The 23,286-nt window shown below is 43.0% G+C and overlaps 1 protein-coding gene across 1 annotated transcript in view; it reads left to right on the top strand.

The window, feature by feature from the left end:
- LOC121614643 (phosphatidylinositol 4,5-bisphosphate 3-kinase catalytic subunit alpha isoform) overlaps window positions 1-23,029 on the top strand; it is a 28,605-nt gene extending 5,576 nt beyond the window's left edge. The window contains exons 8-21 of the mRNA XM_041948627.1: window positions 14,692-14,844; window positions 15,383-15,517; window positions 15,654-15,778; window positions 15,920-16,001; window positions 16,466-16,630; window positions 16,780-16,883; window positions 17,161-17,332; window positions 18,263-18,369; window positions 18,797-18,918; window positions 19,283-19,361; window positions 19,564-19,734; window positions 19,910-20,027; window positions 20,118-20,269; window positions 20,491-23,029. Coding sequence (XP_041804561.1) covers window positions 14,692-14,844; window positions 15,383-15,517; window positions 15,654-15,778; window positions 15,920-16,001; window positions 16,466-16,630; window positions 16,780-16,883; window positions 17,161-17,332; window positions 18,263-18,369; window positions 18,797-18,918; window positions 19,283-19,361; window positions 19,564-19,734; window positions 19,910-20,027; window positions 20,118-20,269; window positions 20,491-20,761 — 1,956 coding nt within the window. The 3' untranslated portion in view covers window positions 20,762-23,029. The remainder of the gene's footprint in view (window positions 1-14,691; window positions 14,845-15,382; window positions 15,518-15,653; window positions 15,779-15,919; window positions 16,002-16,465; window positions 16,631-16,779; window positions 16,884-17,160; window positions 17,333-18,262; window positions 18,370-18,796; window positions 18,919-19,282; window positions 19,362-19,563; window positions 19,735-19,909; window positions 20,028-20,117; window positions 20,270-20,490) is intronic.
- Window positions 23,030-23,286: the final 257 nt, after the last annotated feature.

Below are 23,286 nucleotides of genomic sequence, written 5' to 3'. Positions count from 1 at the left end.
TTACACTGTGAGATGCGGACAAGTCTGGGCCAGATGTACGTGTGTTTTATGTCCAGATATTCTTTAGAAAAATGACAAAATGGTCGACTTAAAAAGACACTGCGACTCAGAGAACAGGAGTTTGTATTGTATGCAGTGAGATTTGGGTTCGGCGAACCTCCTGAACTAAATCCTCTGGTGAGAGAACCGTACCTCGTATCAGAGTGTACTATAGATCATCGGACTCCCGAGAACTTCCTGAGTCCGGCCATCTCCTCGTTTTATTCCTGACACAACAACTTTTCGTTTTATGGCGATCTAAAGACAGGAGGCATTTCTGCTTTGCTCACAAAACAGCTCTGAATTTTAACATGGGACTTAATGAGAGAACAGGAGGGCGCTGGCTGCACAAAACGTCTCACTATTTAAATTCAGTAAGTCTCTCGGCTTTTTCGAGGACATCACACGAAAGAGGACAAGTTTGTCTACAAAATGAGCCCAAAATTATGCGTGTAGAGTGTAATTTGTGGCCGTAGCGACGAGAAAAAGAGAAGATTTTCAGATCGTTTTTAGACTCTGTGCCACTCTAGCACGCACTCTAGCACGAACATTCCGCGCAATACACACCCATTATAATCTCAAAATTTCCCGCCAAACGATCACTGTCATTGAACAGTGACTGATCAAAAACTATAGGACCAATCAAAATGTGGATGAACACACCAATAGACCAGACTTGGGTCTACATTTTAAAGTTGAAATGAAGTCTCTCGGTGAATGTATGCCTGAGCTACAGATGTTTGAAAAACTCCAATTTCAATCTTGTTTTTTTCGGCCGTCCCATTCATTTCTTATGGGAAATTTATCGCAGTTTTTCGCGTCTTACGACGCGAAAAACTGCAATAAATTTGAGAAAAGTAATAGCACACCGATCCCGAACAATACGCACGTTTTGATATATAATTTGCGAGGGTTTTCTCAAAGCTGCGGGGCGAGTTTGAGGACGAAAACTTGGAGGAAGATGAAAAATAATAATAATAAGAAGAAGAAGAAACGCGCGGGATAGTAATAAGTGACTCGGGGCTACGCCCCGAGTCACTGGCTCCTGCAGCTATTTCATAGCTGTAGGAGCCAGTGACTCGGGACGTTGCCCCGTGTCCCTAATAACTAGAAAATTCCCCCTGGGAAATTTTGAAAGGGACACGGGGTGCGTTCGAGCCGACAAAATTATCTACGTTTTAAAGTTTGAATGAAGTCTCTAGGAGAAACTATGGCGAAGCAGCGGACAATTGAAAAAGGCTGCAATTTGAGAAAACTGCAGATATCAGAGGTAGTCAGTCCCTGATTAATGAATTGCTCCCAGCTGTGTTTCTGTGGCTTTCTCCTTGTCTGTCTCTGTTGATCACCTCAGCTGTCTGTGTCTGCTTCTCTCCTCTGCTTCATGTCTCTGTTAACATGAATTAATGAACTGAATCAATAAACATGAATGGAGCTAATGCTAACAGAGCTAACAGAGCTAACATTAACTGAGCTAACAGCTAACGGTGCGAATATCGCTAACGGCGGTAGCGCTAACAGAGCTAACTGTGCTAGCAGAGCTAATAGAGCTAACAGCGTTAACAAGGGGGCGGGGGGATGGGGTTTTCATTATGCATTTGTCTGTGTGTGTGTGTTTATGTATCTGTCGTTGTGTGTGACTGCGTATGTGTGTGTCTTCGTCTGTTTCTGTGGCTTTCTACTTGTCTGTCTCTGTTGATCACCTCAGCTGTCTGTGTCTGCTTCTCTCCTCTGCTTCATGTCTCTGTTAACATGAATTAATGAACTGAATCAATAAACATGAATGGAGCTAATGCTAACGGAGCTAACAGAGCTAACACTAACGGAGCTAACAGCTAACGGTGCGAATAGAGCTAACGGCGCTAACGCTAACAGAGCTAACTGTGCTAACAGAGCTAATAGAGCTAACGGCGTTAACAAGGGGGCGGGGGGATGGGGTTTTCATTATGCATTTGTCTGTGTGTGTGTGTTTATGTATCTGTCATTGTGTGTGACTGCGTATGTGTGTGTCTTCGTCTGTTTGTGTGTGTGTGTCTGCTTGAACTACACAAGCAGCCCAATCTGCTCCTACATGGAGATGTGTATGGTATATGTGTGTCTGAATGTGTGTGTGTGTGTGTGTTTGTTTGTGTGCGTGTGTAACTTCTGCCCCACCTGCTGATAATTACCTCTCTACCTCTCCCACTTTTTACCTGTTCCTGTTCAGTTTTGACGTGCTTGTTTTTAATCACTTTTTAGCTGTTGGTTAGCCCTGCTTGTGTGTGTGTTTGTGTGACTACTGTCTCAACCTTTTTGGCAAAGCGCTTGGTGAAGCTGAGTTTAACTGTTTGTTGGATGGAGATTGTTTTCAAACAATGCCCTTGTTTTGACTGAGCTCGTTAAGATAATCATTCTCAGGCTTGTTGTCCTGCAGATGTGTGTGCGTGGGTTATTGACCGGTGTGTGTGTAAATGACAGTTGCACCTGTTAAACTCTTCCCTTGAAAAGCGGCTTTTTCGCTGTCGGTTTCTTCCGAACAACTTGCGATTGTGTCAAAACCGTAGCTGCTATCAAAAAACCGATTACACTGTGAGATGCGGACAAGTCTGGGCCAGATGTACGTGTGTTTCGTGTCCAGATATTCTTTAGAAAAATGACAAAATGGTCGACTTAAAAAGACTCTGCGACTCAGAGAACAGGAGTTTGTATTGTATGCAGTGAGATTTGGGTTCGGCGAACCTCCTGAACTAAATCCTCTGGTGAGAGAACCGTACCTCGTATCAGAGTGTACTATAGATCATCGGACTCCCGAGAACTTCCTGAGTCCGGCCATCTCCTCGTTTTATTCCTGACACAACAACTTTTCGTTTTATGGCGATCTAAAGACAGGAGGCATTTCTGCTTTGCTCACAAAACAGCTCTGAATTTTAACATGGGACTTAATGGGAGAACAGGAGGGCGCTGGCTGCACAAAACGTCTCACTATTTAAATTCAGTAAGTCTCTCGGCTTTTTCGAGGACATCACACGAAAGAGGACAAGTTTGTCTACAAACTGATCCCAAAATTATGCGTGTAGAGTGTAATTTGTGGCCGTAGCGACGAGAAAAAGAGAAGATTTTCAGATCGTTTTTAGACTCTGTGCCACTCTAGCACGCACTCTAGCACGAACATTCCGCGCAATACACACCCATTATAATCTCAAAATTTCCCGCCAAACGATCACTGTCATTGAACAGTGACTGATCAAAAACTATAGGACCAATCAAAATGTGGATGAACACACCAATAGACCAGACTTGGGTCTACATTTTAAAGTTGAAATGAAGTCTCTCGGTGAATGTATGCCTGAGCTACAGATGTTTGAAAAACTCCAATTTCAATCTTGTTTTTTTCGGCCGTCCCATTCATTTCTTATGGGAAATTTATCGCAGTTTTTCGCGTCTTACGACGCGAAAAACTGCAATAAATTTGAGAAAAGTAATAGCACACCGATCCCGAACAATACGCACGTTTTGATATATAATTTGCGAGGGTTTTCTCAAAGCTGCGGGGCGAGTTTGAGGACGAAAACTTGGAGGAAGATGAAAAATAATAATAATAAGAAGAAGAAGAAACGCGCGGGATAGTAATAAGTGACTCGGGGCTACGCCCCGAGTCACTGGCTCCTGCAGCTATTTCATAGCTGTAGGAGCCAGTGACTCGGGACGTTGCCCCGTGTCCCTAATAACTAGAAAATTCCCCCTGGGAAATTTTGAAAGGGACACGGGGTGCGTTCGAGCCGACAAAATTATCTACGTTTTAAAGTTTGAATGAAGTCTCTAGGAGAAACTATGGCGAAGCAGCGGACAATTGAAAAAGGCTGCAATTTGAGAAAACTGCAGATATCAGAGGTAGTCAGTCCCTGATTAATGAATTGCTCTCAGCTGTGTTTCTGTGGCTTTCTCCTTGTCTGTCTCTGTTGATCACCTCAGCTGTCTGTGTCTGCTTCTCTCCTCTGCTTCATGTCTCTGTTAACATGAATTAATGAACTGAATCAATAAACATGAATGGAGCTAATGCTGACGGAGCTAACAGAGCTAACACTAACGGAGCTAACAGCTAGCGGTGCGAATAGAGCTAACGGCGCTAACGCTAACAGAGCTAACTGTGCTAACAGAGCTAATAACGGCGTTAACAAGGGGGCGGGGGGATGGGGTTTTCATTATGCATTTGTCTGTGTGTGTGTGTGTTTATGTATCTGTCGTTGTGTGTGACTGCGTATGTGTGTGTCTTCGTCTGTTTGTGTGTGTGTGTCTGCTTGAACTACACAAGCAGCCCAACCAGCTCCTACATGGAGATGTGTCTGGTATATGTGTGTCTGAATGTGTGTGTGTGTGTGTGTTTGTTTGTGTGCGTGTGTAACTTCTGCCCCACCTGCTGATAATTACCTCTCTACCTCTCCCACTTTTTACCTGTTCCTGTTCAGTTTTGACGTGCTTGTTTTTAATCACTTTTTAGCTGTTGGTTAGCCCTGCTTGTGTGTGTGTTTGTGTGACTACTGTCTCAACCTTTTTGGCAAAGCGCTTGGTGAAGCTGAGTTTAACTGTTTGTTGGATGGAGATTGTTTTCAAACAATGCCCTTGTTTTGACTGAGCTCGTTAAGATAATCATTCTCAGGCTTGTTGTCCTGCAGATGTGTGTGCGTGGGTTATTGACCGGTGTGTGTGTAAATGACAGTTACACCTGTTAACTGAAAAGCGACTTTTTCGCTGTCGGTTTCTTCCGAACAACTTGCGATTGTGTCAAAACCGTAGCTGCTATCAAAAAAACGATTACACTGTGAGATGCGGACAAGTCTGGGCCAGATGTACGTGTGTTTTATGTCCAGATATTCTTTAGAAAAATGACAAAATGGTCGACTTAAAAAGACTCTGCCACTCAGAGAACAGGAGTTTGTATTGTATGCAGTGAGATTTGGGTTCGGCGAACCTCCTGAACTAAATCCTCTGGTGAGAGAACCGTACCTCGTATCAGAGTGTACTATAGATCATCGGACTCCCGAGAACTTCCTGAGTCCGACCATCATCTCGTTTTATTCCTGACACAACAACTTTTCGTTTTATGGCGATCTAAAGACAGGAGGCATTTCTGCTTTGCTCACAAAACAGCTCTGAATTTTAACATGGGACTTAATGGGAGAACAGGAGGGCGCTGGCTGCACAAAACGTCTCACTATTTAAATTCAGTAAGTCTCTCAGCTTTTTCGAGGACATCACACGAAAGAGGACAAGTTTGTCTACAAAATGAGCCCAAAATTATGCGTGTAGAGTGTAATTTGTGGCCGTAGCGACGAGAAAAAGAGAAGATTTTCAGATCGTTTTTAGACTCTGTGCCACTCTAGCACGCACTCTAGCACGAACATTCCGCGCAATACACACCCATTATAATCTCAAAATTTCCCGCCAAACGATCACTGTCATTGAACAGTGACTGATCAAAAACTATAGGACCAATCAAAATGTGGATGAACACACCAATAGACCAGACTTGGGTCTACATTTTAAAGTTGAAATGAAGTCTCTCGGTGAATGTATGCCTGAGCTACAGATGTTTGAAAAACTCCAATTTCAATCTTGTTTTTTTCGCCCGTCCCATTCATTTCTTATGGGAAATTTATCGCAGTTTTTCGCGTCTTACGACGCGAAAAACTGCGATAAATTTGAGAAAAGTAATAGCACACCGATCCCGATCAAACCGCACGTTTTGATATATAATTTGCAAGGGTTTTCTCAAAGCTGCGGGGTGAGTTTAGGGACGAAAATTTGGAGGATGATGAAAAATAATAAGAAGAAGAAACGCGCGGGATAGTAATAAGTGACTCGGGGCTATGCCCCGAGTCACTGGCTCCTGCAGCAGAGCTGCAGGAGCCAGTGCCTCGGAGCGTGCCCCGTGTCCCTAATAACTAGAAAATTCCCCCTGGGAAATTTTGAAAGGGACACGGGGTGCGTTCGAGCCGACAAAATTATCTACGTTTTAAAGTTTGAATGAAGTCTCTAGGAGAAACTATGGCGAAGCAGCGGACAATTGAAAAAGGCTGCAATTTGAGAAAACGGCAGATATCAGAGGTAGTCAGTCCCTGATTAATGAATTGCTCTCAGCTGTGTTTCTGTGGCTTTCTCCTTGTCTGTCTCTGTTGATCACCTCAGCTGTCTGTGTCTGCTTCTCTCCTCTGCTTCATGTCTCTGTTAACATGAATTAATGAACTGAATCAATAAACATGAATGGAGCTAATGCTAACAGAGCTAACAGAGCTAACACTAACTGAGCTAACAGCTAAAGGTGCGAATATAGCTAACGGCGCTAGCGCTAACAGAGCTAACTGTGCTAACAGAGCTAACAGAGCTAACGGCGTTAACAAGGGGGCGGGGGGATGGGGTTTTCATTATGCATTTGTCTGTGTGTGTGTGTTTATGTATCTGTCGTTGTGTGTGACTGCGTATGTGTGTGTCTTCGTCTGTTTGTGTGTGTGTGTCTGCTTGAACTACACAAGCAGCCCAACCAGCTCCTACATGGAGATGTGTCTGGTATATGTGTGTCTGAATGTGTGTGTGTGTGTGTGTGTGTGTTTGTTTGTGTGCGTGTGTAACTTCTGCCCCACCTGCTGATAATTACCTCTCTACCTCTCCCACTTTTTACCTGTTCCTGTTCAGTTTTGACGTGCTTGTTTTTAATCACTTTTTAGCTGTTGGTTAGCCCTGCTTGTGTGTGTGTTTGTGTGACTACTGTCTCAACCTTTTTGGCAAAGCGCTTGGTGAAGCTGAGTTTAACTGTTTGTTGGATGGAGATTGTTTTCAAACAATGCCCTTGTTTTGACTGAGCTCGTTAAGATAATCACTCTCAGGCTTGTTGTCCTGCAGATGTGTGTGCGTGGGTTATTGACCGGTGTGTGTGTAAATGACAGTTAATGACACACCTGTTAACTGAAAAGCGGCTTTTTCGCTGTCGGTTTCTTCCGAACAACTTGCGATTGTGTCAAAACCGTAGCTGCTATCAAAAAACCGATTACACTGTGAGATGCGGACAAGTCTGGGCCAGATGTACGTGTGTTTTATGTCCAGATATTCTTTAGAAAAATGACAAAATGGTCGACTTAAAAAGACTCTGCGACTCAGAGAACAGGAGTTTGTATTGTATGCAGTGAGATTTGGGTTCGGCGAACCTCCTGAACTAAATCCTCTGGTGAGAGAACCGTACCTCGTATCAGAGTGTACTATAGATCATCGGACTCCCGAGAACTTCCTGAGTCCGAATATCATCTCGTTTTATTCCTGAGACAACAACTTTTCGTTTTATGGCGATGTAAAGACAGGAGGCATTTATGCTTTTCTCACAAAACAGCTCTGAATTTTTACATTGGAGTCAATGGGAGAGCTAGAGGGAGGTGGCTACACAAAAAGCCTCACTATTTAAATTCAGTAAGTCTCTCGGCTTTTTCGAGGACATCACATGAAAGAGGACAAGTTTGTCTACAAAAGATCCCAAAATTATGTGTCTCCTATTCACCGTTTGTATTTTACGGCAATTTTAGAAACACATTTCAGGCGATTTTTCACCGGCTGTCTCACTCTAACTTATGACATCACCCACTGTAGAGGGAGAGATTCTGAGCATTTTTGTGAGAAACTTGATGGTCTTCAGATGGTCATAGCTCGAAAACCGTAAGAGATATCAAAAAATGTGCCGGTATTAATTTTGAGCTGACAAATTTATCTACGTTTTAAACTTTGAATGAAGTCTCTAGGACAAAGTATGGCCGAGCTGCGGACAATTGAAAAAGGCTGAAATTTGAGGAAATTTCCCCATTCATTTCTTATGGGAAAGTCTTCGCAGTTGTTCGCGTCTTACGTCGGCCTTCGATGGTCATAGTTCGAAAACCGTAAGAGATATCAAAATGTGCCGAGGGTCATTTGGAGCCGACAAAATTATCTACGTTTTAAAGTTCAAATGAAGTCTCTCGGTGAATGTATGCCTGAGCTACAGACGTTTGAAAAACTCCAATTTCCATCTTTTTTTTTTCGCCCGTCCCATTCATTCTTATGGGAAATTTATCGCAGTTTTTCGCGTCTTACGACGCGAAAAACTGCGATAAATTTGAGAAAAGTAATAGCACACCGATCCTGATCAAACCGCACGTTTTGATATATAATTTGCAAGGGTTTTCTCAAAGCTGCGGGGCGAGTTCAGGGACAAAAATTTGGAGGATGATGAAAAATAATAATAACTAGAAAATTCCCCCTGGGAAATTTTGAAAGGGACACGGGGTGTGTTGGAGCCGACAAAATTATCTACGTTTTAAAGTTTGAATGAAGTCTCTAGGACAAAGTATGGCCGAGCAGCGGACAATTGAAAAAGGCTGAAATTTGAGGAAATTTCCCCATTCATTTCTTATGGGAAATTTATCGCAGTTGTTTGCGTCTTACGTCGGCCTTCGATGGTCATAGCTCGAAAACCGTAAGAGATATCAAAATGTGCCGAGGGTCATTTGGAGCCGACAAAATTATCTACGTTTTAAAGTTTGAATGAAGTCTCTAGGAGAAACTATGGCGAAGCAGCGGACAATTGAAAAAGGCTGCAATTTGAGAAAACAGCAGATGTCAGAGGTAGTCAGTCCCTGATTAATGAACTGGTCCCAGCTGTGTTTCTGTGGCTTTCTGCTTGTCTGTCTCTGTTGATCACCTCAGCTGACTGTGTCTGCTTCTCTCCTCTGCTTCATGTCTCTGTTAACATGAATTAATGAACTGAATCAATAAACATGAATGGAGCTAATGCTAACGGAGCTAACAGAGCTAACACTAACGGAGCTAACAGCGCGAATACAGCTAACAGCTCTAACGCTAACAGAGCTAACTGTGCTAACAGAGCTAATAGAGCATTTGTCTGTGTGTGTGTGTTTATGTATCTGTCATTGTGTGTGACTGCGTATGTGTGTGTCTTCGTCTGTTTGTGTGTGTGTGTCTGCTTGAACTACACAAGCAGCCCAACCAGCTCCTACATGGAGATGTGTCTGGTATATGTGTGTCTGAATGTGTGTGTGTGTGTGTGTGTTTGTTTGTGTGCGTGTGTAACTTCTGCCCCACCTGCTGATAATTACCTCTCTACCTCTCCCACTTTTTACCTGTTCCTGTTCAGTTTTGACGTGCTTGTTTTTAATCACTTTTTAGCTGTTGGTTAGCCCTGCTTGTGTGTGCGTTTGTGTGACTACTGTCTCAACCTTTTTGGCAAAGCGCTTGGTGAAGCTGAGTTTAACTGTTTGTTGGACGGAGATTGTTTTCAAACAATGCCCTTGTTTTGACTGAGCTCGTTAAGATAATCATTCTCAGGCTTGTTGTCCTGCAGATGTGTGTGCGTGGGTTATTGACCGGTGTGTGTGTAAATGACAGTTGCACCTGTTAAACTCCTCCCTTGAAAAGCGGCTTTTTCGCTGTCGGTTTCTTCCGAACAACTTGCGATTGTGTCAAAACCGTAGCTGCTATCAAAAAACCGATTACACTGTGAGATGCGGACAAGTCTGGGCCAGATGTACGTGTGTTTTATGTCCAGATATTCTTTAGAAAAATGACAAAATGGTCGACTTAAAAAGACTCTGCGACTCAGAGAACAGGAGTTTGTATTGTATGCAGTGAGATTTGGGTTCGGCGAACCTCCCGAACTAAATCCTCTGGTGAGAGAACCGTACCTCGTATCAGAGTGTACTATAGATCATCGGACTCCCGAGAACTTCCTGAGTCCGGCCATCTCCTCGTTTTATTCCTGACACAACAACTTTTCGTTTTATGGCGATCTAAAGACAGGAGGCATTTCTGCTTTGCTCACAAAACAGCTCTGAATTTTAACATGGGACTTAATGGGAGAACAGGAGGGCGCTGGCTGCACAAAACGTCTCACTATTTAAATTCAGTAAGTCTCTCGGCTTTTTCGAGGACATCACACGAAAGAGGACAAGTTTGTCTACAAAATGAGCCCAAAATTATGCGTGTAGAGTGTAATTTGTGGCCGTAGCGACGAGAAAAAGAGAAGATTTTCAGATCGTTTTTAGACTCTGTGCCACTCTAGCACGCACTCTAGCACGAACATTCCGCGCAATACACACCCATTATAATCTCAAAATTTCCCGCCAAACGATCACTGTCATTGAACAGTGACTGATCAAAAACTATAGGACCAATCAAAATGTGGATGAACACACCAATAGACCAGACTTGGGTCTACATTTTAAAGTTGAAATGAAGTCTCTCGGTGAATGTATGCCTGAGCTACAGATGTTTGAAAAACTCCAATTTCAATCTTGTTTTTTTCGCCCGTCCCATTCATTTCTTATGGGAAATTTATCGCAGTTTTTCGCGTCTTACGACGCGAAAAACTGCGATAAATTTGAGAAAAGTAATAGCACACCGATCCCGAACAATACGCACGTTTTGATATATAATTTGCGAGGGTTTTCTCAAAGCTGTGGGACGAGTTTGAGGACGAAAACTTGGAGGAAGATGAAAAATAATAACTAGAAAATTCCCCCTGGGAAATTTTGAAAGGGACACGGGGTGTGTTCGAGCCGACAAAATTATCTACGTTTTAAAGTTTGAATGAAGTCTCTAGGACAAAGTATGGCCGAGCAGCGGACAATTGAAAAAGGCTGAAATTTGAGGAAATTTCCCCATTCATTTCTTATGGGAAATTTATCGCAGTTGTTTGCGTCTTACGTCGGCCTTCGATGGTCATAGCTCGAAAACCGTAAGAGATATCAAAATGTGCCGAGGGTCATTTTGAGCCGACAAAATTATCTACGTTTTAAAGTTTGAATGAAGTCTCTAGGAGAAACTATGGCGAAGCAGCGGACAATTGAAAAAGGCTGCAATTTGAGAAAACAGCAGATATCAGAGGTAGTCAGTCCCTGATTAATGAACTGGTCCCAGCTGTGTTTCTGTGGCTTTCTCCTTGTCTGTCTCTGTTGATCACCTCAGCTGTCTGTGTCTGCTTCTCTCCTCTGCTTCATGTCTCTGTTAACATGAATTAATGAACTGAATCAATAAACATGAATGGAGCTAATGCTAACGGAGCTAACAGAGCTAACACTAACTGAGCTAACAGCTAAAGGTGCGAATATAGCTAACGGCGGTAGCGCTAACAGAGCTAACTGTGCTAACAGAGCTAACAGAGCTAACGGCGTTAACAAGGGGGTGGGGGGATGGGGTTTTCATTATGCATTTGTCTGTGTGTGTGTGTTTATGTATCTGTCGTTGTGTGTGACTGCGTATGTGTGTGTCTTTGTCTGTTTGTGTGTGTGTGTCTGCTTGAACTACACAAGCAGCCCAACCAGCTCCTACATGGAGATGTGTCTGGTATATGTGTGTCTGAATGTGTGTGTGTGTGTGTGTGTGTGTGTGTGTTTGTTTGTGTGCGTGTGTAACTTCTGCCCCACCTGCTGATAATTACCTCTCTACCTCTCCCACTTTTTACCTGTTCCTGTTCAGTTTTGACGTGCTTGTTTTTAATCACTTTTTAGCTGTTGGTTAGCCCTGCTTGTGTGTGTGTTTGTGTGACTACTGTCTCAACCTTTTGGCAAAGCGCTTGGTGAAGCTGAGTTTAACTGTTTGTTGGATGGAGATTGTTTTCAAACAATGCCCTTGTTTTGACTGAGCTCGTTAAGATAATCATTCTCAGGCTTGTTGTCCTGCAGATGTGTGTGCGTGGGTTATTGACCGGTGTGTGTGTAAATGACAGTTGCACCTGTTAAACTCCTCCCTTGAAAAGCGGCTTTTTCGCTGTCGGTTTCTTCCGAACAACTTGCGATTGTGTCAAAACCGTAGCTGCTATCAAAAAACCGATTACACTGTGAGATGCGGACAAGTCTGGGCCAGATGTACGTGTGTTTTATGTCCAGATATTCTTTAGAAAAATGACAAAATGGTCGACTTAAAAAGACTCTGCGACTCAGAGAACAGGAGTTTGTATTGTATGCAGTGAGATTTGGGTTCGGCGAACCTCCTGAACTAAATCCTCTGGTGAGAGAACCGTACCTCGTATCAGAGTGTACTATAGATCATCGGACTCCCGAGAACTTCCTGAGTCCGGCCATCTCCTCGTTTTATTCCTGACACAACAACTTTTCGTTTTATGGCGATCTAAAGACAGGAGGCATTTCTGCTTTGCTCACAAAACAGCTCTGAATTTTAACATGGGACTTAATGGGAGAACAGGAGGGCGCTGGCTGCACAAAACGTCTCACTATTTAAATTCAGTAAGTCTCTCGGCTTTTTCGAGGACATCACACGAAAGAGGACAAGTTTGTCTACAAAATGAGCCCAAAATTATGCGTGTAGAGTGTAATTTGTGGCCGTAGCGACGAGAAAAAGAGAAGATTTTCAGATCGTTTTTAGACTCTGTGCCACTCTAGCACGCACTCTAGCACGAACATTCCGCGCAATACACACCCATTATAATCTCAAAATTTCCCGCCAAACGATCACTGTCATTGAACAGTGACTGATCAAAAACTATAGGACCAATCAAAATGTGGATGAACACACCAATAGACCAGACTTGGGTCTACATTTTAAAGTTGAAATGAAGTCTCTCGGTGAATGTATGCCTGAGCTACAGATGTTTGAAAAACTCCAATTTCAATCTTGTTTTTTTCGCCCGTCCCATTCATTTCTTATGGGAAATTTATCGCAGTTTTTCGCGTCTTACGACGCGAAAAACTGCGATAAATTTGAGAAAAGTAATAGCACACCGATCCCGAACAATACGCACGTTTTGATATATAATTTGCGAGGGTTTTCTCAAAGCTGCGGGGCGAGTTTGAGGACGAAAACTTGGAGGAAGATGAAAAATAATAATAAGAAGAAGAAGAAGAAACGCGCGGGATAGTAATAAGTGACTCGGGGCTACGCCCCGAGTCACTGGCTCCTGCAGCTATGAAATAGCTGTAGGAGCCAGTGACTCGGGACGTTGCCCCGTGTCCCTAATAAGAAGAAGAAGAAGAAACGCGCGGGATAGTAATAAGTGACTCGGGACGTTGCCCCGTGTCCCTAATAAGAAGAAACACGCGGGATAGTAATAAGTGACTCGGGGCTACGCCCCGAGTCACTGGCTCCTGCAGCAGAGCTGCAGGAGCCAGTGCCTCGGAGCGTGCCCCGTGTCCCTAATAATAAGAAGAAGAAGAAACGCGCGGGATAGTAATAAGTGACTCGGGACGTTGCCCCGTGTCCCTAATAATAATAAGAAGAAGAAGAAGAAGAAACGCGCGGGATAGTAATAAGTGACTCGGGGCTACGCCCCGAGTCACTGGCTCCTGCAGCAGAGCTGCAGGAGCCAGTGCCTCGGAGCGTGCCCCGTGTCCCTAATTACATGTATGAAGACAAACAGAATGCAGTCAGCAGTTAGGAGTCAACGAGTGGAAAACCTGCTGAGTTTATTCAAACTGTACCCTGAATGTTTGACTTTTCAACAAAGTGCTGCCTGATTGACTTCTTAAAGTGAACAATTCATTTAATTAATTATAAAATATATATACAGTGTTTGAATTAAACTCAAGCATGCTGCACTCTCAGGGTAAATATTATGTCAAACTCCCTTTACGACACATGACACTAGCAGTTCCCTACGTGTCCGCCAAAAACAAATTACTCTGGAAACACAAGATGAAAGGTGTCATATGTCAACAGTCTTCTTGTCAAATCAGCATCAATGTAATCCATTAAAATAATCTAGATTTCTGTACAAATTTAAGAGAATTTGGATTTTGTTGCCTTACCACCTCCCAGCCTCCATGTTGATACTGAGTTTACTGCTCCCTTTTGGATTTGAACACATTTTGTGCTCACTGTCAGTTTACAGTAACCCATTTTATGGAAGGCGGTATACAGATTGGACTCAATTCATCTAGTGAAAAGATTCGAGTTTATGATCTTTACTTGTAATTTTGTGTCACTCCCTTTCGATTCTACTTGTCATGGCATTATGATGACAAAGTAGCAACAGCAAGTCAGAATTCACAGCAAGCTATAAACTCTGCATGTTCATAGTTAGTTAGCACTGTGCAGCAGTATCATGGTAAACTTAAAAACACACAGGTATTAATACTTACACTGTGTTTCAGTAGTTTTAAGCTGCCAGTGCTTATCACACTATGTTAATTGTTAGCTCGAGGATTGGCTGTTAATCTTTACTGAGGGGGAGAAGTCTTGTGCTACTGTTGATGTTCGCCATGATGATGGAGACACTGGGAGGTTGTGTTTTTTTGCTGCTTCACATCTAGTTTTAAATGAGAAACTTTCTTTTAAGGGCACAAAGGCCAGCTCAAAACAAGGAGAGGTAATTACAGAATGTTAATACATCAAATGGCCATTGTGAAAATGCCGACCATAGATAAAAACAGAAGCCACAGAAACACCTTTGACTTCATGGAAATGTTAAGGCTTATCATTTTAAAAGATGTGTTCAGATTCTTAATTTTCTTATTCAAATCTCTTCTTGATTGATTTTTATGTGAAGCAGTTCACAGGGTTGGTTGATAAGAGACATGGGAAATAAACAGCTTCCCCGTGTTCTGCACCGCACCTGTCTGTTACATAGCCCCGAGCAGTTGCTTCTCTAATCATTTTCATATGCATCATCTTCCTGGTATTTTCCTGTAGGAGCACTGTCCCCTCGCCTGGGGCAACATCAACCTGTTTGACTACACCCACACACTCGTAGCAGGCAAGATGGCTCTCAACCTATGGCCTGTCCCACATGGCCTGGAAGACCTGCTCAACCCTATCGGCGTCACAGGCTCTAACCCCAACAAGGTAAACAGCAAATGTCAACATTATGAACATAATACTCACTTGTGTATTTTACAAAGCAAGTAGTGATTCCAGTTTGAAACAGACATTGCTCTCCTTTGTTCTGTTATGAAAGTGCTTTTTGTTAACTAGGAAATCCATTTTTCTTGAACAAAATGCTGTAAAAAAAAAAAAAGAATTTAAGATACACAGATGGTCAAAGCTGATTTCTTCCAGTTCCATGGGCCAGCGTGGGCCACCTTGAAACACTAAGAAGATAGAATAACATAGCACAAAGCATAATCTTTTTTCCCAACATTTCAAGCTTTTCAAATATGTATTATGCTTGTGGCTGCGACTGACCTCTAAGCCTCATGACCCAGTTTTAATGGAGCTGGTGACAACCTGTAGAGTTTCAGCGCTGGATTTAAGCCGCCTCGATTTAATCAACCAAGCCTCTTATCCCGTTTAATTAATTGCTCATTGACACAGGCACCTTTCTTTGATTACAGTAATCACCTAGAATGACCTTTCCCCTTCCACCACTTTGTCACCGATACAGGAAACCCCTTGTCTGGAGCTCGAGTTCGACCATTTCAGTTGCCCTGTGAAGTACCCTGATATGACCATCATTGAAGACCATGCAAACTGGAATATATCCAGAGAGCTTGGCTTCAATTACTGCCACACTGGTTTGGTAAGATGACAAGCATTTTTAAAAGTGATTATGTGCTTTTGTTTTCCTGATCAGATTCATCATGAGACCTGTCGTTCACTCACACTGCACACACATTTTTTTCAAACTCTTATATGTGTGTTACATGGTGTCATAGAGTAACAGACTGGCACGGGACAACCCCCTGACTGACAGCGACAATGAGCAGCTACGCCAGGTGTGTAACAGAGACCCGCTGTCTGAAATCACTGAGCAGGAGAAAGACTTTCTATGGAGGCACAGGTAATGTGTGTGCGCTTGTATACCATAATGTGGCGTTTTTGGGGGGTACAATTTACACAAAAGTCAATGCACTGTCAAGTGAGGATTATGTAGACGTCATTAAAGCTCTAACGAATGTATTCTCTTCCCAAACTGTTTCAGACAAGACTGCGTCAACATGCCGGAGATCCTTCCCAAGATCCTCCTGGCAGTGAAATGGAACTCCAGAGATGAGATTGCACAGGTGAGCTCAGGTTTCTACTGCTAACACGCCTGTATTTTGAAGGACATCACATGGGGGAAATATACATGCACCGTGCAACAGCTCAGCTGATATTTACTCAGATAGTGTGCACGTGTGCACTGTCTCATTCATTATCAGCAGTGGATCTCAAACTCTTTCTCTCATGCTCTCCTTCGGAAGCCGGGAAAAGTTCACGGCCCACATCCCACTATTTTTATCAGTCATTAACAGCGATACGGGAAGCAGCTGATCCAAGTTGAATTTGAGTGACATAAACATCAGCACAATAGCTTCAGCTAACACTGTTTATTTTCCCTACATGAATCACATTCATTCATCTTTGCTTCACTACATACCCCCCCACAGTCTTCCACTGCCCCCCTGCAGTGGCTCTATGAGGGCTTAGAGGGAACCGCTGCACCATAGGGATGTATAGTCAGTGTATGTTTCTGTTGTCATTTCAGATGTATTGCCTTCTGAAGGACTGGCCCGCTATCAAGCCAGAACAAGCCATGGAGTTGCTGGACTGTAACTTCCCCGATCCAATGATCAGAGAGTTTGCTGTAAAGTGCCTTGAGAAATACCTAACAGATGACAAACTCTCTCAGTACCTCATTCAGCTGGTTCAGGTGTGTTGCATCCTCATTTGGCTTTAAATATGATTTAAGTGAATATTGATAAGGAGATAGATTTTTCAGCTTGATATATAATGGTTGTGTTTTTTTAGGCAAACAATAATGTTTTTGTGACATTTTCTGTTTTCTGTGCCTCTGCCCAGGTTCTGAAGTATGAGCAGTACCTTGATAACCCACTTGCACGCTTCCTGCTGAAAAAGGCATTAACTAATCAGAGGATAGGACATTTCTTCTTCTGGCATTTAAAGTGAGTTGATTTAAAAAGGTGCTCTTTCAGAAATTTGGAGCTGTTTGTATGTGACTTGAAAGGTTAAACTGTTTGTTTGAATATCACTTGAATGTCCAAATTGCAAAGTTCTGTGAAAACAAAGGTCAGTCAATGTTTTGGGATGTTGTGTGTCTGCTTGCATGTGTGTGTGAGTGTGTGTGCGTGTGTCTGTTTGTTTGGAGGATGGACACATTTTCCATTACGACACAAACAATCTCTTAAATGTTTTTTTTTTTTCTCGCCTGCTTGTGTGCAGGTCAGAGATGCACAACAAAACAGTGAGCCAGCGGTTTGGCCTGCTGCTGGAGTCGTACTGCCGGGCCTGTGGCATGTACCTGAAGCACCTGAGCAGACAGGTGGAGGCCATGGAGAAACTCATCAATCTCACTGACCTCCTCAAACAGGAGAAAAAAGATGAGGCACAGAAGGTAACCTGACAGCCGGCAGATGTTAATTGTATTCACTGAATCATTGCATTTAATCTTAACGACATCTGGACCAATCAGGCCACACAGATGAAACAGTGCAGTAGAGTGTTTGGGCAGTTTGGACAGGTGCTTTTTGCAGTTTGCTTGCAGCTAAATATATTTCAACCAAAAGAGGATAAGACATGTCTAAAAAACTGCATGACTTTACATTAACAACCCCAGATGAATATGAAAGATTCTTGAAAAAGAACTGGCACTTACATAAATAAAAGGCTGACCTGTGATAATGTTGGCTTGGTGCATCGAGCATAATCTAAATTGTCAGTGAAGTCTGTTTGACTGTGTTTTGCTGTGTTAAACTATTCATCTGCTGTTAATGAAGGTCAGCACTGGTGGCTGTTTGACGATAGAAGCTTTCTAGGGAAGTGAAAAGAGCAGCAATTGCAAAATAATGCATATCAGAGCACGGTGGCACTCCTAATTAAAATACGATGAAATTACTTATGAAACCGAGTCAATAAGAACAAAATCCATCTCTACGCTCAAATGAAAGCCTTAATTAGAAAGAAAATATAGGCACTTGTGTAAATAGGATACTATTTATGTTAATTTTGAATTACAAATACCAGCTACAAGAAGGTTATAGCCACCAGTCACACTGGTGGTGGTTTCTAAGCAAATGCAGTGGTTAGTTAGCTAACTAGAGAACTGACTTTATACCCACCCATGATGAAATAACCAGCACCCAGACACACAGCACAAAACTGGCACTGTGTGAAGCAAAGTTACCCCATTGTGAAAGGTTCATAAGTTTGCTGAAGAAGAGCAGCAGCAAGTAGACTGTACTCACTGTACATTTACCAGGCTGAACGACTCTAACGTCTGAAACTGGTGTTTTATTAACTGATGCATTTGTTTCTCTACTTTAAGGTCCAAATGAAGTTTCTGGTGGAGCAGATGAGGAGGCCTGATTACATGGACGCCCTGCAGAGCTTCACCTCCCCACTGAATCCAGCACATCAGCTGGGAAACCTCCGGTACATCAGCACTCCCTTATCTAACCGGCTTTTCTGAAACGGCTGGCATTTAATGTTCATTTCCTCTGGAGGTGTTGCTGTTGCCTTTTCCTCTTCAAGGCTTGAAATAAAATTAGATGTCACAAAATGGCTGTGTGTGTGTGTGTGTGTGTGTGTGTGTGTGTGTGTGTGTGTACATTAGTGCATTTAGGGACACCATATAGTCACTGCTCTTAGAGAATAGCCTCATTTTACAGAAACTCCAGTCCACATGACTCAGTTGAGGTGAAATATTAAAAAAAAAGGTTTTGATTCAGGACTCGTGAGCAGAGGCACATTTACTCAGAACATTCTGTCTATCTCTATCTGTCTCTATCATTTGTTCTATTTAAATATATTCCTGTCTCTGTTCTTTATTGAAACATAACAGTCCCTGTCTCTGTTTCAGCCTGGAGGAATGCAGGATGATGTCATCAGCCAAGCGACCTCTGTGGCTTAACTGGGAAAACCCAGATATGATGTCAGAGCTGCTCTTTCAGAACAACGAAATCATCTTCAAAAATGGAGATGGTGAGTTTTGTCTGTGTTGGTCCCCATCTCTATTTGTCCATCCCTACCTCTGCACACACACACACACACACACAGTTTAAAATGCTCTTGCTGAGCGTACAGCATATTTCAGTCTAAGCCTGTAGGGCACATCACGGCACTCAGGCACAACCTCATCTATGCTCTTCACTCGGGTTTAAGAAAGAACAAGTCACATTATTTAAATCGCACGTTACCACACCTGCTCGTGCATTTCGCTGCAACATCTGCAACCGACTTTGACGGCTCTGCTCCATAATGCATCATGGAGTTGATCAAAGAGCAGCTAAGCAGCTAATAATCACCTTACCGTCATCCACCTCCTTGTCTCTCTCTGCCTCTGCAGATCTGAGGCAGGACATGCTGACACTGCAGATCATTAGGATAATGGAGAACATCTGGCAGAACCAAGGCCTTGATCTCAGGTAGGCTCCTCACTTCACCATGACAGCGAGGATGCAGGTGCACATTAACAGGCGCCAGATTCTTTCATGTTCTGCACTCCGTACCTGAATGCAGATTAGTGGCAGCCCCTGCCAGCCAACCCTAGTCATTTAATATGAAGTCCATCACTACTGTCCTAATTATTTCCAACCCTCTTTATGTTTCTTGTCCTTCCTCTCCCAGGATGCTGCCGTATGGCTGTCTGTCAATCGGTGACTGTGTGGGTTTGATCGAGGTGGTGAGGAACTCTCACACCATCATGCAGATCCAGTGTAAAGGAGGCCTGAAGGGGGCACTGCAATTCAACAGCCACACACTGCATCAGTGGCTCAAAGATAAGAACAAGGGAGAGATGTGAGTGGCCAACACAGTGATTTATACAGCTTTTTTTTCTAGTCTTCTTTGGGCCATAGAGATGGTGTTAGTGTTAATATGAAGACTCATTTTCTTCCTTTTTATGGCAACAGTTGCATACAGTCACTGAATCATCTCTGAGAATCAAGTATTTTCCATTTGTTTGATTTCTTAGGTATGACCAAGCCATAGATCTGTTCACGCGGTCGTGTGCAGGCTACTGTGTAGCCACATTTATCCTGGGCATAGGGGACCGACACAATAGCAACATCATGGTCAAAGATGATGGACAGGTAAAGATGGCTTTCTATGTTATATATGCATTCGTTCTGGTTCTGTCTTAGATTATTATTTAATTTCTTGCTTTTTTTGCGTTTTCACAGCTGTTCCACATAGACTTTGGCCATTTCCTCGACCACAAAAAGAAGAAATTTGGGTACAAGAGAGAACGCGTGCCCTTTGTGCTCACACAGGACTTCCTGATTGTTATTAGCAAAGGAACTCAGGAGTGCACCAAAACAAGGGAGTTCGAAAGGTAACACAAGCAATACACATGAGTCTGTCATCTTTGGATAAGATAGAAATGCTCAGTGACTTATAAAACATACCAAAGCCAAATCAAAATGGTAGACTGAGCTATTTCTGTGGCATGATGAGTTATGACTTTTTAACTGCTGTGTGTGGCAGATCTGTGTGATATCCACTTTCCTCCTGCTGATATCTCTTTGTGTAACTGTGCTCCTTCTCCCTCCTCAGGTTCCAGGAGATGTGTTACAAGGCGTACCTGGCAATCCGACAGCATGCGAACCTCTTCATCAACCTCTTCTCCATGATGCTGGGATCAGGGATGCCTGAGCTGCAGTCGTTTGACGACATTGCTTACATCAGAAAGACCCTGGCCTTGGACAAGTCGGAGCAGGAGGCCCTGGACTACTTCATGAAGCAGATGAATGACGCTCACCATGGCGGCTGGACTACCAAGATGGACTGGATCTTCCACACAATCCGCCAGCATGCCATGAACTGAAATGACAGCTAAAACAAGAGAGGAGTAATGGACTGCGGCAACAACAGCACACTAAGAACCAAAAGAATAGAGAGAAGCAAGCGGCGTATTTTTCCAACCACACTAAGGCCTGCTTAATACTTTTGCCGCCGCTTGACTCTGAAACATTACCTGCCAGCGCACCACTCAGTGAGGGTGCTCAGAAGGGCCTGTTTCAGGGACATGATGCATAAATTCTCCTGTTTCTGCAGGTTTCTCCCTTCTCCCTGCACTATGAACATAAGGAGGCAGGGTGGAGTTCTACTTCATCAGTCTACTTCAGAGGAACTTAACACGCCAAATGGACCTCAGCTAGGTTAGCCTTCTTCATGTGAACACACAAATTTTTATTTTTCTTAATTTAAAAGTACATCTACAACCATCAGCATTATCAACAAGGACGTGACATACTAGAGCACAGCTGGCTTTTTCTAATGGTGACCTGACAGAGCGTAACTGCATTGTTTCCTCTACCTATGTTGAACTGATGAAGACGGGGGAGATATCGGCACACGCAGCCAGGCCAGCTGAGACAAAATGATATGAGACAATGAGAGGCCTGGCAGGTGCGCACAAAATCGCGATATTTCCCCTCACAGGCATAAAACACAATCACCAACACTCTTAGTAAAGGACCGACGGAGGACGTGTTGTCAAACACTTAGCTAGCATTTAACTCCTTTGGAACAACTGAAATAACGACTTCTTTGTAGCCTACAGATTAGAGCTCATGCCACGCCAGATAACTGACTTTTGTACAGCAGTATATCCATAGACTTGTATGCATTCGGTGCACATATTCCTTTTTGAGTCTATTTTCTACTGAGCCAAAGTACTAGACGTGTAACCCCACTACTCAGCAGTCTTATTTGTTTAAAAAAAAAAAAAAAAGTCGCTAGTATTCCAAGTCTCGCGTGTACTCATAGCACTGATCTCTGCAGTATTTGTTTTGTTTTGTCTATCAGTATTATTCTGTCAGATGTTGAGGCACAAATGTCCGTCGTCCACCCCACGCAGTCGACTGGAGAAAACACCTTTCGCACGGTCAGCTGAATGAGATGTTTTCAATTTGTCTTTGGTTATTTGGCTGATAAAGGCGAGGAACGCAGGGCGAGGGGATGTGCAGTGTTCCTTTTGTGTGCTGTGCTGTTACACTATGCAAGTTGTGATCCTAATATGAACTATATACCGAAAAAAAAAAAGTTGATGTCAGAGTAAGGCAGCGAGAGAAATGCGTCTCCTCCAACATGCTCACACAGAGCAGCGTGTCAGAGGACTTTGTACAGACAGTACATGGAAGAAAAAAAAAATGCTGCACTGTAAGAGAATCGTCAACTTCTTCCCCACAAAAAGAACTGTGAGAAACGCCTTTGGACCCTGCCTTTTGCTTCTCCTTACCAGGTTTATATTTGGAGCTTCAATCTAAGCCATCTGTAAAGTACTTGAGATTTTAAGTTTTGCGCCTGACTCCTTGTTCTTAGCCACACATGCGACAGGTAATTGAAGACACCCTCTCTCCTCGCGTTTGCCATATGATCCCAGATCGTGACATCCAGGTAAAGGAAAAGTAACCGAAGTGAGTTTTTAGTTGTTGTTTTTTTTTTTGTTCGTTTGTTTTTTTAACCTTCGAAGTGTCTTCTTCCCTCCTCTTTCCTATGATTGTCACCCTTATGTGTGGAAGAATAGTCTTGGCAGGTTTGCTCGCTGCACAGACACATACGTAAGAGGTCAGTAAATGTTCTAGCTTTACCAAATGATACACACACACGGAGCGGTTTCCTGGACACGCAAGTCCGTCTGAAAGTCCACTTTTCGTCTTCTGCTCAGGAAACCGATCCTACTGAGATGCATGTGCTTCTGTACAGGCTACAGAGCAGTGGGCCGGACCCAAACTGAGAAAAACTAAACCCCATATACTTTATGGAAGAACTATCTAATGATGCTATTTCCCTTTGTACTTGTTCTGGTTGTTTTCTGTTTCTCACACTGCATTATGCATGAGGTCCTCGAATATCTACTTTTTTTGTTTGACCTGATGTTGTTTACTTGAATTTCATGTATAGAAATGACCTTGTTACTTGTGTGAGGTACAGCAAAGTCACAATGAAGGTAACAGATACTGATAACTGCTACTACATGTGCAAAAGCTTTCCTTGAATAACTACAGACGTAATATATTTTTGTATTTTTAAATGTAAGCAAACTCATATATGTAACTGCTAACCAAAAGAAAAAAAAAAAAGGAGGAATCATGCATAAACATGCACCATCCTCATGCAAAACCCAGTAGACAGCTTCTAGTTGTTGAAACGATATGAATGACAAAGCAGAGGTGAATTGTTGAATGAAGGACAAGGACTTGATGCTGTTGTCAGAGTACGATCTTCACGCCAAGTGGAGATCTCTTGCCCTAAGTGGAAGTCTGTAAGCACAATGAGGAGGAAGAAGCTACCCTGCATGTTTTAAAAAGAACCGGACTCATATGTTAGTTATGTATTCATCTGTAT

The sequence above is a fragment of the Chelmon rostratus genome, chromosome 12 (genome assembly GCF_017976325.1).
Source record: "Chelmon rostratus isolate fCheRos1 chromosome 12, fCheRos1.pri, whole genome shotgun sequence".
NCBI lineage: Eukaryota > Metazoa > Chordata > Actinopteri > Chaetodontiformes > Chaetodontidae > Chelmon > Chelmon rostratus.
This window is presented reverse-complemented; position numbering and strand designations above follow the sequence as displayed.